Source organism: Neodiprion pinetum, chromosome 6 (assembly GCF_021155775.2).
Source record: "Neodiprion pinetum isolate iyNeoPine1 chromosome 6, iyNeoPine1.2, whole genome shotgun sequence".
NCBI classification, from domain to species: Eukaryota; Metazoa; Arthropoda; class Insecta; order Hymenoptera; family Diprionidae; genus Neodiprion; species Neodiprion pinetum.
The window spans coordinates 15629431-15643295 of NC_060237.1; the positions used below are offsets into that span (position 1 = coordinate 15629431).

At 42.3% G+C, this 13865-nt stretch overlaps 3 protein-coding genes across 3 annotated transcripts; all 3 read right to left on the reverse strand.

Moving 5' to 3' along the window:
• Positions 1 to 1559: 1559 nt before the first annotated feature.
• Positions 1560 to 2447, reverse strand: LOC124222292 (uncharacterized). Its single transcript, XM_046633113.1, has one exon. It carries the CDS (start codon positions 2445 to 2447, stop codon positions 1560 to 1562), a length of 888 nt encoding a protein of 295 aa, XP_046489069.1.
• Positions 2448 to 3333: 886 nt separating this feature from the next.
• On the reverse strand, positions 3334 to 4371 carry LOC138191187 (uncharacterized). The gene has a single exon (XM_069137383.1). The coding sequence runs from the start codon at positions 4369 to 4371 to the stop codon at positions 3334 to 3336; it is 1038 nt and encodes a 345-aa protein (XP_068993484.1).
• Positions 4372 to 4641: 270 nt separating this feature from the next.
• Positions 4642 to 5433, reverse strand: LOC138191188 (uncharacterized). Its single transcript, XM_069137384.1, has one exon. It carries the CDS (start codon positions 5431 to 5433, stop codon positions 4642 to 4644), a length of 792 nt encoding a protein of 263 aa, XP_068993485.1.
• Positions 5434 to 13865: the final 8432 nt, after the last annotated feature.

Here is a 13865-nt window from a genome sequence, read left to right on the forward strand (position 1 = left end):
TGGACCTGCATGTTAATCGAATGCGTTGTACTTAAATGTAATCCATTCTCATCGACTTTTAGATATGGAACATTTGACTGGCTTGAATCAGCATCCCAAACAGGAATATTGCGACAAGTATATGGACATTTAATGTCTATAAGTCGCTTTTGCCATACTTCATTCCCATAAACGAGGATTGCATCCGGAGAACAGCTTAGCCACGGTTGTTGCAGACTAATTATTACACCAACTTTAACAATCTGCCACTTTGGATCAACTACCTGTTGATACTCTTTTAGTGCTAAATCCTCATTGTTTTTTCCGTATGTCATCGCTGCATTTTTAATCATTTTTGGGTATAACATATCTGTCACAACTTTTTCAACATTAAAACGTTGACCTTTCAACCTGTATCCATTACTAGCAGTTATTCGTAGTGCTCGTTGTGCAAACCATTCACTGCTATTGGATTGTTGAATAGTTAAAATACTTAAATTTAATGCTGTCCTAGCATCACAACATATCTTTTTTTGATAGAATGTGTATATTTCCTTGGTAACCATAACTTCCTGACTAAATATTACATTCAAATTTTGCAATGTAAATATATCATTTACTACTTTTTTTGCTTTCTTCTCGAGGTCTTCTTTAGCTTTAATTTGTATCATTTCTAACATTGATCCTGCTGGTGTTATTACAATATCTTCTTTCTCTTCAAGCTCCAAGATTTTTCGAAGCGGTGTATTTTTCAAAGATTCAGGCATACTTGCTACTGTAAGTTTGATAGGTTTTAACTGAGTCATTTCAGCAGACAAAACTGGGAGAGGAAAGAGTTTAGACATCCTTTCACCTTTGTCGTACCCTAGTAATTGCTTTTGAGTAGGCTTACCCCATTGCTGAGAATGACTCGTTTTCGATGACGATGTTTCGGGAGAATTAACGCACATATATGTTTACACTTGCCCCCAAGACCAGCTTTACAGGTGCAAACCGCGTTACTAACGTGTCGGTTTGTATCAACCTGAAAATAATGATTCTATAATTATTCTTATAAATAAATAAAAAAATTTTCTAGCTTTCTAATTTTTATGTAATAAAAATTTATTTATTTTACTTTTATACGTACAGAAATTGTCACATCATAAAGATTTGATACACTTGTCTGTGGCACAACTTTACCGGTTATGACAGTTCTAATGTTATTCGTTTTTTCAACAACACCGTACACATGCTTTGCTTCGAATAATTTTTTGCCTTTTTCATCGTTCTGGCCATGTACAATATTATTAACTACAGGTTGAAATCCATATTTTATTATTTTCTCCATAGTTATAACTTTTTTTTAATGTTAATAAATGTTTGTTTTGATCCCACTATGTTCACCAATCAAACACCAGAGAGCGCTCGCTCCGACAGTCGTGCTGCCTCTATATTTCACGCACGATCCTTATAAAATAGTATAAAATAAAATAAGATAAAAATAGAATAAAATGAAATATAAATAAAATATAGTGTTATATAAACATACAACAATATATAGAAAATATCTAAATCAAATTTGCGCTTATTGAATAGAATTAAACAGTATTACTGGCCAAATATTCCCTAAGTTTTAGCCTAAAGACATTTACGGAAGATGATTCGCGAATTGAGGTAGGCAATGTGTTCCAGAGGACACAAGCCGATACAAGAAACGATCTTTGGTATACAGTTGTTCGGTGTAAAGGAACAAACAGATCCTTTGGGTCACCTCTAGTGAATCGGTGACGTATTGCTGACAAGAAAACCAACTCATCAGAGATATAACTAGGTGACCCGAGACTCATAGTATTGAACAGAAAAGTTCCCAACAGGTACTTTCGCCTATCAGCCAAATCAAGCCATCCAAGCATACGGTAGTATGGGCTGATATGCTCAGATTTGTGCACATCAAATACGAATCGCACGCAAGAATTGAGGGCGCGCTTTAGCTTAAGCTCCAGACCAGCTGTTAAATCGCAATAAACTAATGCACAGTAGTCGAAAAGAGGTAAAATTAGCGAGTTTACCAACGAGGACCGCAGGCGAGTTGGCAGAAGTTCTTTATTGGATTTTAATTGCCAAAGAGTATTATGCACTCTCCGCGAGATAAACAGCACGTGTTCCGACCAAGTCAGAGTATTGTTAATGATAACACCCAGATTCTTGGCCTGGACGACGTACGGGATAACCTCATCTTTAACCCGGATAGGAGGAACATACGATGATTCAATTGAGCTGCGGTACCGAGCACTGCTAATTATGAGTGCTTTCGTTTTAGAGATATTGAGTGATAGCATATTCTTCAGCATCCAGTCATGGTTCATCGCGACGTCCTCGTTAACTCTCTCCACAGCCTGAGGAAGCTCATCAGGATAACAATGTAAATATATCTGTAAGTCATCCGCATACATCATATGCTTACAGTGTTTCAGCGCGAGGGGCATATCCTTAATGAAAATAGAGAAGAGGAGAGGCCCTAGAACAGTACCCTGAGGTACACCGCATGAGACATCTTGCCATGAAGAGAGATTGCCGTCATGTCCTACAGTAGCCTGTTTTCTGTCGCATAGATAAGAGAGAAACCAATTCAAGGCCGAGCTAGATAATCCAAGGTCCGCAAGTTGAGTGACAAGGAGTGGATGGTTTACCATATCGAAAGCTTTTCTTAAATCGAAGAGGACAAGCACTGTGCATTTCCTATCATCGATGGCACGCCTTATATCGTCGGTGACCCTAATAAGTGCAGACGGCGCACTCTACCCCTTCCTGAATCCCGATTGGTACGGATCAAGATGACCATAAAGATCAAGATAATCAGAAACTTGGTCGAAGACTATTCGCTCGAGCGATTTGGAAAGTGAGCAGCCAATGGATATAGGCCGAAAGTCCTGCTTACTACTGGGGTGTTTAATCTTTGGAACAGGCCGAACAAGCGAGCTTTTCCAGAGTGTGGGATAGACACTGTTTGTCAACGAGAAGTTAAATATATCAAGTATAGGAAGGAGTATAGCAGGCATGCATAGTTTCAGAAAGGCAAGTGGAATAGCATCAATGCCCTTAGCATTAGATTTTGACTTGAACAAATTACGCATGAGACATTCCGTAGTTACTGAATTAAAATAAAAGTTACCGTCTCTGAAGGGTACAAGGCACAACGTCATTGTAGCTAGTTTATCCACAGTGCTGGCATGCCTGTCGCGTTCAAAAGGTTCAGCGAAAAAGTTGTTCAGGTCTTCTAGAGATACATTCCCAGGCACATTGTCTTCATTCGATTTGGCTATTCCAATACTCCGAAGTTCGCGCCATATTGACTTCTGATCTTTGAGTCCTCTAAACTTCGACATGTAGTGTTTGCTTTTTGCAGGCTTTGACACGACCACGCAGGACTCGGTATTTATCTCTGACGACAAGTGATCTAGTTCTCCGGAATGCTTTGTAGAGAGCGTCCCGCTCTCTCATGAGCGTCTTAATATTGTTATCCAGCCAAGGAGCTGGAGGACGCCTTAGCTGGGCTTTACGAACTGGAGCATGTTTATTTATTGTCTCTAGTACGAAAGTATTTAGTAGGTCAACTTTGGCGTCAATCGAGGTAGCAGTAAATACCTGCGACCAGTCGCAGGCTTCAATGTCAAGTTTAAAGGCTTGGGAGTTAAGGAGCTTGAAGTCTCTACATATGATTTCGCGTGGTTCAATCTTATCAGAAATAGACAGAAAACTGACACTAATCAGGTCATGACTTGATAAAAAGGCAACAGGTAATTGTGAATAACCCGAGACTTTGGAGAGGTCATTAACCGCGCAGACGTCAAGCCATGTACTGCTTGTAGCAGTGTGATGCGTCGGGCAGTAAGGAACAATATCCATACTCACACTTGAAAAAAATGACTTAAGATTATTAGCATCAAAGCTATTCGAACACAAGTCTGCATTAAAGTCACCCATGACAATATTACTTTTATAGGCTTGACTGTACTGCAGGAAAGCTTCCTCAAAGTCTGACATGTAACCAATCTTTGGCGGACGATACACTACGCTGAAGGCCAACTTAGACCTACATGCGCTGGAAATTTCAGCAATTAAAAACTCCGGCCTTGCAGAATAGGCAGAAGAGGAGCATACAAGAACTTTCGCCTTCAATGATCTATGTACATATAACGCTACACCTCCTCCGCCAATGCCAGTGCGATCGCAACGAAGAATATTGTAATCCGGTAAGTGAACAGCCTGATCAGCTATATGAGGTTTCAGCCAGGATTCCGATACGGCAATGATGTGATATTGTTTTGAGGAGAAATAACCCCGAAACTCATCAATATGAGATACCAACGATTGGGCGTTCACGTGACAGACATCAATATACTTACACATAGCCATTGAAAATATAATACTTAGCAAGAAAAACAAAACAAATCGATGAGACATGGCCCAACCTAGCACAGCTAGACAGACTGGCATAAGTATACACAGTGATCATACAGTGAGGTTAAAGACGGAAGCCGAAAGGCCTAAAAGGATTAACGCGCAACGTAAGTAATGTAAATATAAGACAAAAAGCAAGTTTAACAGGTGAAGCCAATTTCCTAATACAATCAGGTAAGCGAATAAGTTGGCAGAAACAGGAGTAAGTAGGACTATTTGCTACGAAGATATAGTAGGTATATCTGTAATCTTGACGACGTGTATAAGTGGTGCCCCATCCCTTTCTCTCACGTAGACGTTGCCATTCTTTGTCCAGGCATACATGACAGTTTTCGCCTGCCTGGCTGCCCTTGCCGCAGCAAAGAGTTTACGCGATAACGGAGTTAAGCTTTCGCTGACAAATATGTCATGAACCTCGTTGTCCTTCCATTGCAGGTCCCGCGTTGTCAGTTTACCCCTTCGCTTCCGGATGCAGGTTACTAGATTCACCGCTGTATCACGGCGCGTGAGAACGGCTGTGATTGGAGATGGACGAGTTGGATCTTTGGATGGTAGCCGATAAATTGAGCTGACATCTGCAGCATCTAGAGTTGATCCAAGTACATTGCCAATTGAATTGAGGATACTGTAGAGGTTCTCATTAGATTTTACCGGAATTCCTCTAATTTCAACCGAGTTGAGAGCCAGTTTTTGGTGGAGCCTATTGTTCTCGACTTCCAGCGCATCCATCTGCAATTTGAGTTGCGACAGAGAACCCCGAGTGGATTCACCTTGCGCATCATATTCCGCCAACCTGGCTTCCAATCCAGCGATTTTATTAGAATTAGCCTGAGCAGTTTCATGGCAGGCTTCTAATGATTTTATTATTTCCGCCGTTTGTCGATTTTGACTGTGCTTGTACTCATGCAGTGCCGCCGTATTCGCCTGAATAGCCTTCATGATATCCGCTAGCGAAGGTTGCAAATTCGAGTTGGCCCCACTGTCCGATCCTCTGCTGTTAGTGCCAACCATCGTAGATTTACGCGTAGAGAGTGAGCCAGGCATTCGGCTTCTATTCTGGCAAGAAGTGCAGGAGCCAGACGGTGAAGTAAACTTTTTACAAATAGGACACCGATTTTGATCAAGACTCATAACGGTCGAGCAGCAATGAGTGGTGTGAAGTGTATTATTCACCAGCACACAGAGAGATAACTAGTCTGTATTACACCCACAGTAAGAGAGGGAAGGTCAACACAACACAACAGTCCAAGCACAGTATATTAGGCGCCAATGATATTGAGTCAGCTGATAGCAAATCAGCTGTCACTGTGGTCAGCTGACCGATGTCAAACTGTCAGCCGTTACACGTTAACCGCAACGAGCGATCCTGCTAAATTGTCTAACTTGTAAGAGAAAGTTTTGAAGAGAGTACCACTTCCTCGCCACTTGCAGTTGATAAAAAAAAAAAAAAAAAATTTAGCCACATGTATTAGACTCAGGCACTCAACATCCATAAAGGACCGAACACCCACAATGATCGAATTACGGAGCTGAACTATGAAACTGTCAGTGAGCCCAGAAGATGCACGCCGTTCCACTGGTCGAAGAGATAATTGTTCAATATTTCCGAAGAATACCACTTCCCAGAAAAAATGGAGAAGCACCTCAATAACAACCAGTGATTAACTGAAGATCTATACTATTATAGCTTGTACTCTACGCAGCAAAATGCACACTTATTCACTTTCCTGACAGAGCAACTTCAAACACGTCTATCCGTCACCGCGTCACCGGCAGAGAGAGAGAGAGAGAGAGAGAGAGAGAGAGAGAGAGAGAGAGAGAGAGAGAGGGAGAGGGAGAGGGAGAGGGAGAGGGAGAGGGAGTGGGAGAGGGAGAGGGAGAGGGAGAGAGAGAGGGAGAGGGAGAGGGAGAGGGAGAGGGAGAGGGAGGGAGAGGGAGAGAGAGAGAGTTGTTTATTATGTCCATGACAATGTTGGACAAGAACAAGACTACCTGCAAGAAACCTGAACCAGCTATACCAGGGACGGAGAAGATGTCAGACGAGATAAGGTTGGGGGGGAGGGGGGGCTACGTCCTGTCAAATTCCGTGTCGAACAGAAACTGTCGAAGGCGAGAGCGGAAAACCGGCGACTGAAGAAGACTCACGCAGTTCCTGAGGGAGAGACTCCCAGAAGAGGATACCGGAAACCGCGAGGGACAACCCTCACTAGCGTGGCTACCCCTCACGAGCCTGCTGGATCCAGGTGCGCTGGCAGGGCGGACGACAAAGAGGGCACGCAAATAGTCTGGCACGTCTGTGTGTAGGACGCCGAAGAGCAGGCTACCAAGAAAGCATAGTCTGCGATCACGCACAGAGAGCCAACCCAGAGCGCGACGGTGAGAAGTGATGTGCTCATCTTTAGCAGCCCCGCAAACAAAGCGGGTACAACAGTTGAGTAGACGTTGCAGGCGGGTGTTAAGTACGCCAGAAATATCATTAAAGACTACTGAGCAGTAATCCAGGAGCGGGAAGACCAGGGCCGTTACGAGGTAGTTGCGCAAGGAGAAAGTGAGCAGTTTACGGGAGGCAGAAAGCTGGCAGAGAGCGAAGTGCACTCGCCCAGGCACAGCATCAACGTGGGGAGTCCAGGAGAGCGAGCTGTCGAAAATTAACCCCAAGTTCCGCACAGTGCGGGAAAAGGGGACAGGAACTACATTAACTACCACCGGCGGAAGAGGCGTAGCGTTAAGTCTAGTGACAAACGAGGAGCTACCGAGAATGATGGCCTGGGTCTTGGAGGCGTTGAGAGAGAGGGAGTTAGCACGAGACCACTCCTGGACCGCTGCAACGTCGAGATTTAAGCGCGCTATGGCCTTCGGAACCTCAGCTGCAGGGCACTGCAGGTAAACTTGTAGGTCGTCGGCGTATAACAGGTGTTCGGTGTGACGAAGAGCGCGTGCGATGTCGTTGATGAAAGCAACGAAGAGCAGGGGACTCAGAACGGAGCCCTGGGGGACTCCTTGATCAAGTGATGCCCAGGAGGAAAGTTCCCCAGAAAGGCCAACCACTGCCTGCGAGCGGCCTCGGAGGTAACTGGATGTCCAAGTCAAGGCGTGCTGTGACAAGCCGATCGCCCTGAGCTTGGCGAGAAGCAAGGCGTGAGGGATAGAGTCGAACGCCTTGCTGAAATCGAACAGTACGACGATTGTGACCAGGCGGTCGTTGACGCCGCGACGCACATCGTCCGCAAGCTTGAGTAGGGCAGTTTGCGTGCTAAGGCCCGGGCGGAAGCCGGACTGTCGAGAGTCGAGTAGAGAGCGGCTCTCCAGATAAGTCAGCATCTGAAGGAGCACGACGCGCTCAAGCACCTTAGACAAGAGGCATAAATTCGCGATGGGACGCATCTGCTGGAGAGAGGTGGGAGACTTGACCTTAGCCAACGGGATGATACGGGCCTTCTTCCAAGACGCCGGGAAAACACCGGAGTTGAGCGACTGGTTGAAGAGAAGCAGCAGGAATGGAAAAATGGCCGGAAGGGCGTCCTTAATGTTGCGGAGTGAGAGGTCATCAACCCCCCGGGATTGAGACGAGAAGTGAAAGATCGCACTGTGAAGAGCAGCCGGAGACACGTCGGCAAAGTAGAATAAAGTGTCATCATAACTAGGCGGGGGTAGGCCGCGAAAGAACTCCTCGACCTCCTGAGATGCTCCAGGACGGCAGGAGACCGCCGCGAAATGGATATTTAGTTCTTCTAGAGAGAACCCGGCACAGTCGCTAATCTGGGAGAAGGCCAGCCCGAGGGATCGAAGCTCATTCCAGAGGGCCCGGGAGCCGGAGGCATTAGACAACCGGTCGGCATAGAAAGTGGTGCGGGCCGCAGAGATGCGCCTGTGGAGGGCATCGCGGGAGCCGCGGTAGGAGAGAAGATCGGTCCCGTCGCGCGTGCGCTTGTACCGTCGGTAGAGAGCATCCCTCTCTCGCTCAAGGGCCCGCAGGTCAGGAGTGATCCAGGGCGGGGCGCGACGCTTGGAGAGAAATGTGCGGGTGGGTGCCAGTAGGTACAAGGCGGTGGTGAGATTGCCCTGGAGACGCTGCAGCAGCTCATTAGCGGAGACAGGTGGAAAGAAGCAGTCCCAATTCATAGAGTCACGGGAGCGGGCGAACTCCTCAGTTGAGAAGTTACGATAGGAAAGTCACCGTCCGGGCAGATGGGACCTAAAACGTGCCCGTCCGGGTCAAGTCACGGCGTCTCACCAGGTCAGACCTAAGTCGAAGCTGGTCACCGAGGAGTCCCGGCTCACCCAGACACAGCGTTCTAAAAAAACGGAGAGGGAGGGAGAGATAGATAGAGAGAAAGATAAATGGTTTATCATGCCCCAGAACATTTTGAGGCAAGAGAAAAACAACAGAGTAGAAAAAGTATTTAACAATCGTGTGAAGTATACTAAAGTATAATAAAATAAAATAAAATGAAATAATCTAATAAACTGAGTTAAAATTAAATTGAACACAAATAAAGTAACCAAGAAAAATTTAGATAGAATAAAGTAAAGTAAGTAGAATAAACAAAAAACACAATCATATAAGCGAAATGAAATGAAATAAAAATAAGCTAGAATAGTAACCTAATGATGCATTTCATAAACATTTTTTTTTTTCGCACAGGGGTAACTTGGGCTATACCGTTACTTGGGGTAATTATCCATAAGTTAATTCATCTGGCTAGCTAGGGCAGATACCTCGTTTGATAAGAGGTACTCATACACCTTGGTCTTGAACACAGCACATGAGGGCGAGGAAGTAATGTCCAGAGGAAGAGAATGCCATAGGTAGACAGCAGTGAGGTAGAAGGAGTTGCGGTAAATGCAGGTTCTATGTAACGGAATATAAAAAGTATCAGCCATGCGAAGACGTGACGAATGTCGAGCAGAATCATGATGTAGAGGAAATAGTTCGAGTAGGTACGACGGGGCATGGTTATGTAGTATATTATAAGTAACTATAGCTACAAAGTACTTCCTCCTGATTGACACTGACAGCCACTTCAACCGTAATCGATACAGGGTGATATGTACATCACCACGTAGATCAAAAATGAATCGTATCGCACTGTTTACCAGTCGCTGAAGTTTTAAGTCAAGCTTGTGTGACAAGTCATTATACACAACACAACAATAGTCAAGTAAAGCAAAAATTAGAGTAGAGACTTATTTTATGCGAAGTTCAGTTGATAGTGAGTTCTTGTGATATTTTAATCTATGAAGTGTAAATTCACTTTGCCAGATATTGCTGTTACATGACCAGTCCAAGAAAGATTTGCTTGCAATATAACTCCCAGATTACGAGCCTCCTGTACATAAGGTATAGTGGTCTGATTTATTGCCATGACCGGCAATAGTTTGAAGTCAATGGACTGAACGTTTGCTCCAGTACCACAGATCATTACAGAAGACTTCGCTAAATTTAATTTAGGGCTATTTTTATTCGCATATTCAGATATCTGGTTGATATCATATAGTATATTAGCTAACCCTACATTGAGCTCTGACAGGTGACAGTTCAAGTAGATTTGAGTATCATCAGCAAACACTATGTGGTTGGAATACTTGAGAAAAGCTCCTATGTGATTGATAAAGATAAAAAACAATAAGGGTCCTAATACAGAGCCTTGCGGAACAGTCGATGTGATAGGAAGCCAGTGCGAAATATTTGCCTTATCTATGACCGCCTGAGTTATACCAGTGAGATAGAAATAAACCCAGCTCAGAGACGATTCAGAAAAACCAATGTCACGGAGCTTTTTCAGCAGAATGGAATGAGAGACCGTGTCAAAGGCTTTGCTGAAGTCAAAGAGAACTAAAATAGTGACACGTCTACCATCAGCAGACTTTCTAATGTCATGGCAAAGGCGAAACAAGGCTGTCTGTGTACTGTGAGCTATGCGATACCCTGATTGGCGAGAATCCAAAATATTATAGTCAGTAAGATATTTAATGATCTGGTTATGAGCAATCTTTTCATAGATTTTGGAGAGTTCGCACAAGTTCGCAATTGGTCGAGTATCCGAAGGAGACAAAGGTGTATTTTGTTTTGACAAAGGTCTAATAAATGATCGTTTCCAACTCGCCGGAAAGAACGAGTTGTCAAAGCAGGAATTGAACAATTTCTGTAAGAAAGGAACCAGCAATGGAGCTGCTTTTTTAATAATGAAAGACGAAATACCGTCAGATCCAGTCGAATGAGAATTAGAGATATAGGACATAACACCGGCACACAAAAAAAATTGAGTAGAATGTGCATTTGACCGGACCTACCTACGGGTACGTATTTTGGTCCGCTGAATCCGAATTCGAGGTCAGTTTGACCCCTACACCCCCAAAATTTCGAGAAAACTTCGAAAAACCGTAAAAATGATGAAAATCGGCAGTTTTAATGATAAAAAAAATTTTTTGGAACTAAACTAACCGTGATTTTCATGTATTTCGATCTGCTGAATATGAATCAAAACTTTATTGAGACCAAGAGCCATTTCAAATGTAAAAAAATCACACAAACCCTCTACAATTCCGAAAAAATATAGTTTTCATGATAAAAAAACTTTTTCTGGTCCAATTCAGATAAAATTTTATATCTTTTCATGTCTTCAATTCGCATCTTAATTTTTCCAGCTTTAGAGGGTGAATAGACTGAAAAAATTAAATTTTTACAATTTTTTCGAATTTTTCCAGCTTTAGAGGGTGAATAGACTAAAAAAATTAAGATGCGAATTGAAGACATGAAAAGATATAAAATTTTATCTGAATTGGACCAGAAAAAGTTTTTTTATCATGAAAACTATATTTTTTCGGAATTTTGGAGGGTTTGTGTGATTTTTTTACATTTGAAATGGCTCTTGTGAAATTGTAATTTGAAATTGTAAAATTTGAAATTGTAAAAAAATTGTAAATTTTTACAATTTTTTCGAATTTTTCCAGCTTTAGAGGGTGAATAGACTAAAAAAATTAAGATGCGAATTGAAGACATGAAAAGATATAAAATTTTATCTGAATTGGACCAGAAAAAGTTTTTTTATCATGAAAACTATATTTTTTCGGAATTTTGGAGGGTTTGTGTGATTTTTTTACATTTGAAATGGCTCTTGGTCTCAATAAAGTTTCGATTCATATTCAGCAGATCGAAATACATGAAAATCACGCTTAGTTTAGTTCCAAAAAATTTTTTTTATCATTAAAACTGCCGATTTTCATCATTTTTACGGTTTTTCGAAGTTTTCTCGAAATTTTGGGGGTGTAGGGGTCAAACTGACCTCGAATTTGGATTCAGCGGACCCAAATACGTACCCGTAGGTAGGTCCGGTCAAATGCACATTCTACTCAATTTTTTTTGTGTGCCGGTGTAATTAACCGGAGTACATCATTCTCCGTTACATGCTCGAACTGAAACAGATGATTCGAGGTATCAACATGGCTTTGAATTGCCTGCAATTCACCATTTGAACAAGCTGGTAAGGAACTAGAGATTGAGGAATAATAAGAGTTCAATTGATCAGACGTGAAAAAATTAAGAGGGGAAGTTGACGATGTTTTAACTAGCCCAAGGGTCGCAAGCTCCTTCCACAGTTTGTTAACATCGTTAACATTGGCTAGTCAGGTAAAGTTGTACTCACTTTTCACACGTTTCAACTCAGACGTCAACTCGTCTCTGAATTTCCGATAAATTGCATACCCTAATGGGCTATTAGCCCTTTTAGCTTGTTTGTAAAGGACGTTGCGTTTTCTGATACGCAATTTTAATTCTGATGTGAGCCATGGTGCAATAGGCTTGCGTACAATAAAATTCTTGAAAGGAGCATGAATGTCAAGAGCTAAAAGTAAAATCCTTTCTCACGAAACACGTTAATATTATCAGAGATTGAGGAATTCGTGGGTACAAGCTCTACTATCTTAACAAGGGATAATTCCACAGTTTTGAATGCACAAACGTCAAAATTCTTGAAGTTGCGGCGAACTATCATTTGGTCTGGATTTTGCAGTGTACTAAAGGCATACAAGAGTTCAAGAAGATCGTGCCCTGCGGTAAATGGAGTTTCAGACTTGGTGAAGGCAATGTTTTCATCACTACTATCAACAATTATGACACCAATAGGCGTATCAGACGTAGATGTATGATGCGTCGCTTGGGATTCAACCAGGTATAATGATAGAAAAGAAACAATATCACTAACAATAAGATATCTAGATTCAACAGAGTTAGACAAAAGATCACTATTGATATCACCGGCAATTATGACATTTTTGGAGGCATGACTAAACTCACAGAAAGTTGTAACATAGTCAGTGAATAATCTACTTTTGGGTGGCCTGTACATGGACGTGAACAATATGGGGTCCTGGTTAGGATAGTGTATGTCAAGCAGAAAAAACTCAGGTTGATTAGAGTACAAACGCGGTGAAGCCGCTAATAGATTGGCTTTCAGTGACTCGTAAATATAACATGCAACACCACATCCCATACCTATTCTATCACTACGAATAATAAGATAATTCGGTATCTTAACAAGATCATCAGAAATTTCAGGCTAAAGCCATGTTTCAGATATGGAAATAACATGATAAAAATGTTCACTAAAATATAATTTGATATAATCAATGTGGCCCAATAACGAGTTTGCATTAAATTGACAGATTTTCAAGGACGTAGAAATATAGTGCAATCTCACTGCTCTTCGAGAATTCTGCATGTAATTTAGTCAATCCAACTTGTCTAGATCAGCCTCAGAGGTAATACGAACTAACTGAGATCCATCTTGCTTGCGTGCGTAGATCTGACCCTCTCTAGACCATACATATTTCCAACCTCTATCAGATGCGATCCTCTTAGCTTTGCGCAACAAATTATACGTGTTAGGGTGAAGAAACTAGTTGACGAAATATTACCAAGTTTATGACACGCAAAAACATCGCTAACCGCTAATACGCCCTGAGAAAGCTTTTTCCTTATAATATGAATACTGATCTAAGAGGATTTAAAGTAAACGATAAATGATTTTGATGCATCTCTAGTGTTATCCCGCTTAGGATTTCGGCTCACTGGAGCTCTGCGGGTGATTAAGGGAGCTTTCCAGTGTGACAGCCCGAAAAATCGTTGTTTTTCGCGATGTTTTTTTTTTAAAGAAAAAATAATCTAATCGGTCTGGTTTTTTTTTGTATATTATTGGGTATTGAAGAATACAAAACAATTTTTTGAAGATCGATTTATTTATTAATTAATGTCTTGTAACGTGGCAGTTTTACTGCGCGTTCCACACGGCTCCCCGAACTCTAGACGGACCACAGACTTAGGGAGCCCGCGAAGTAGACCGCGGCTCATTTCAAAAAAGAGCGCCAGGACGATAGTCACGCATCCGAGACTCTAAGAGGGGACCATCGCCGGTTTAGCGAATAAGACCTTTCAGGATTTTTGT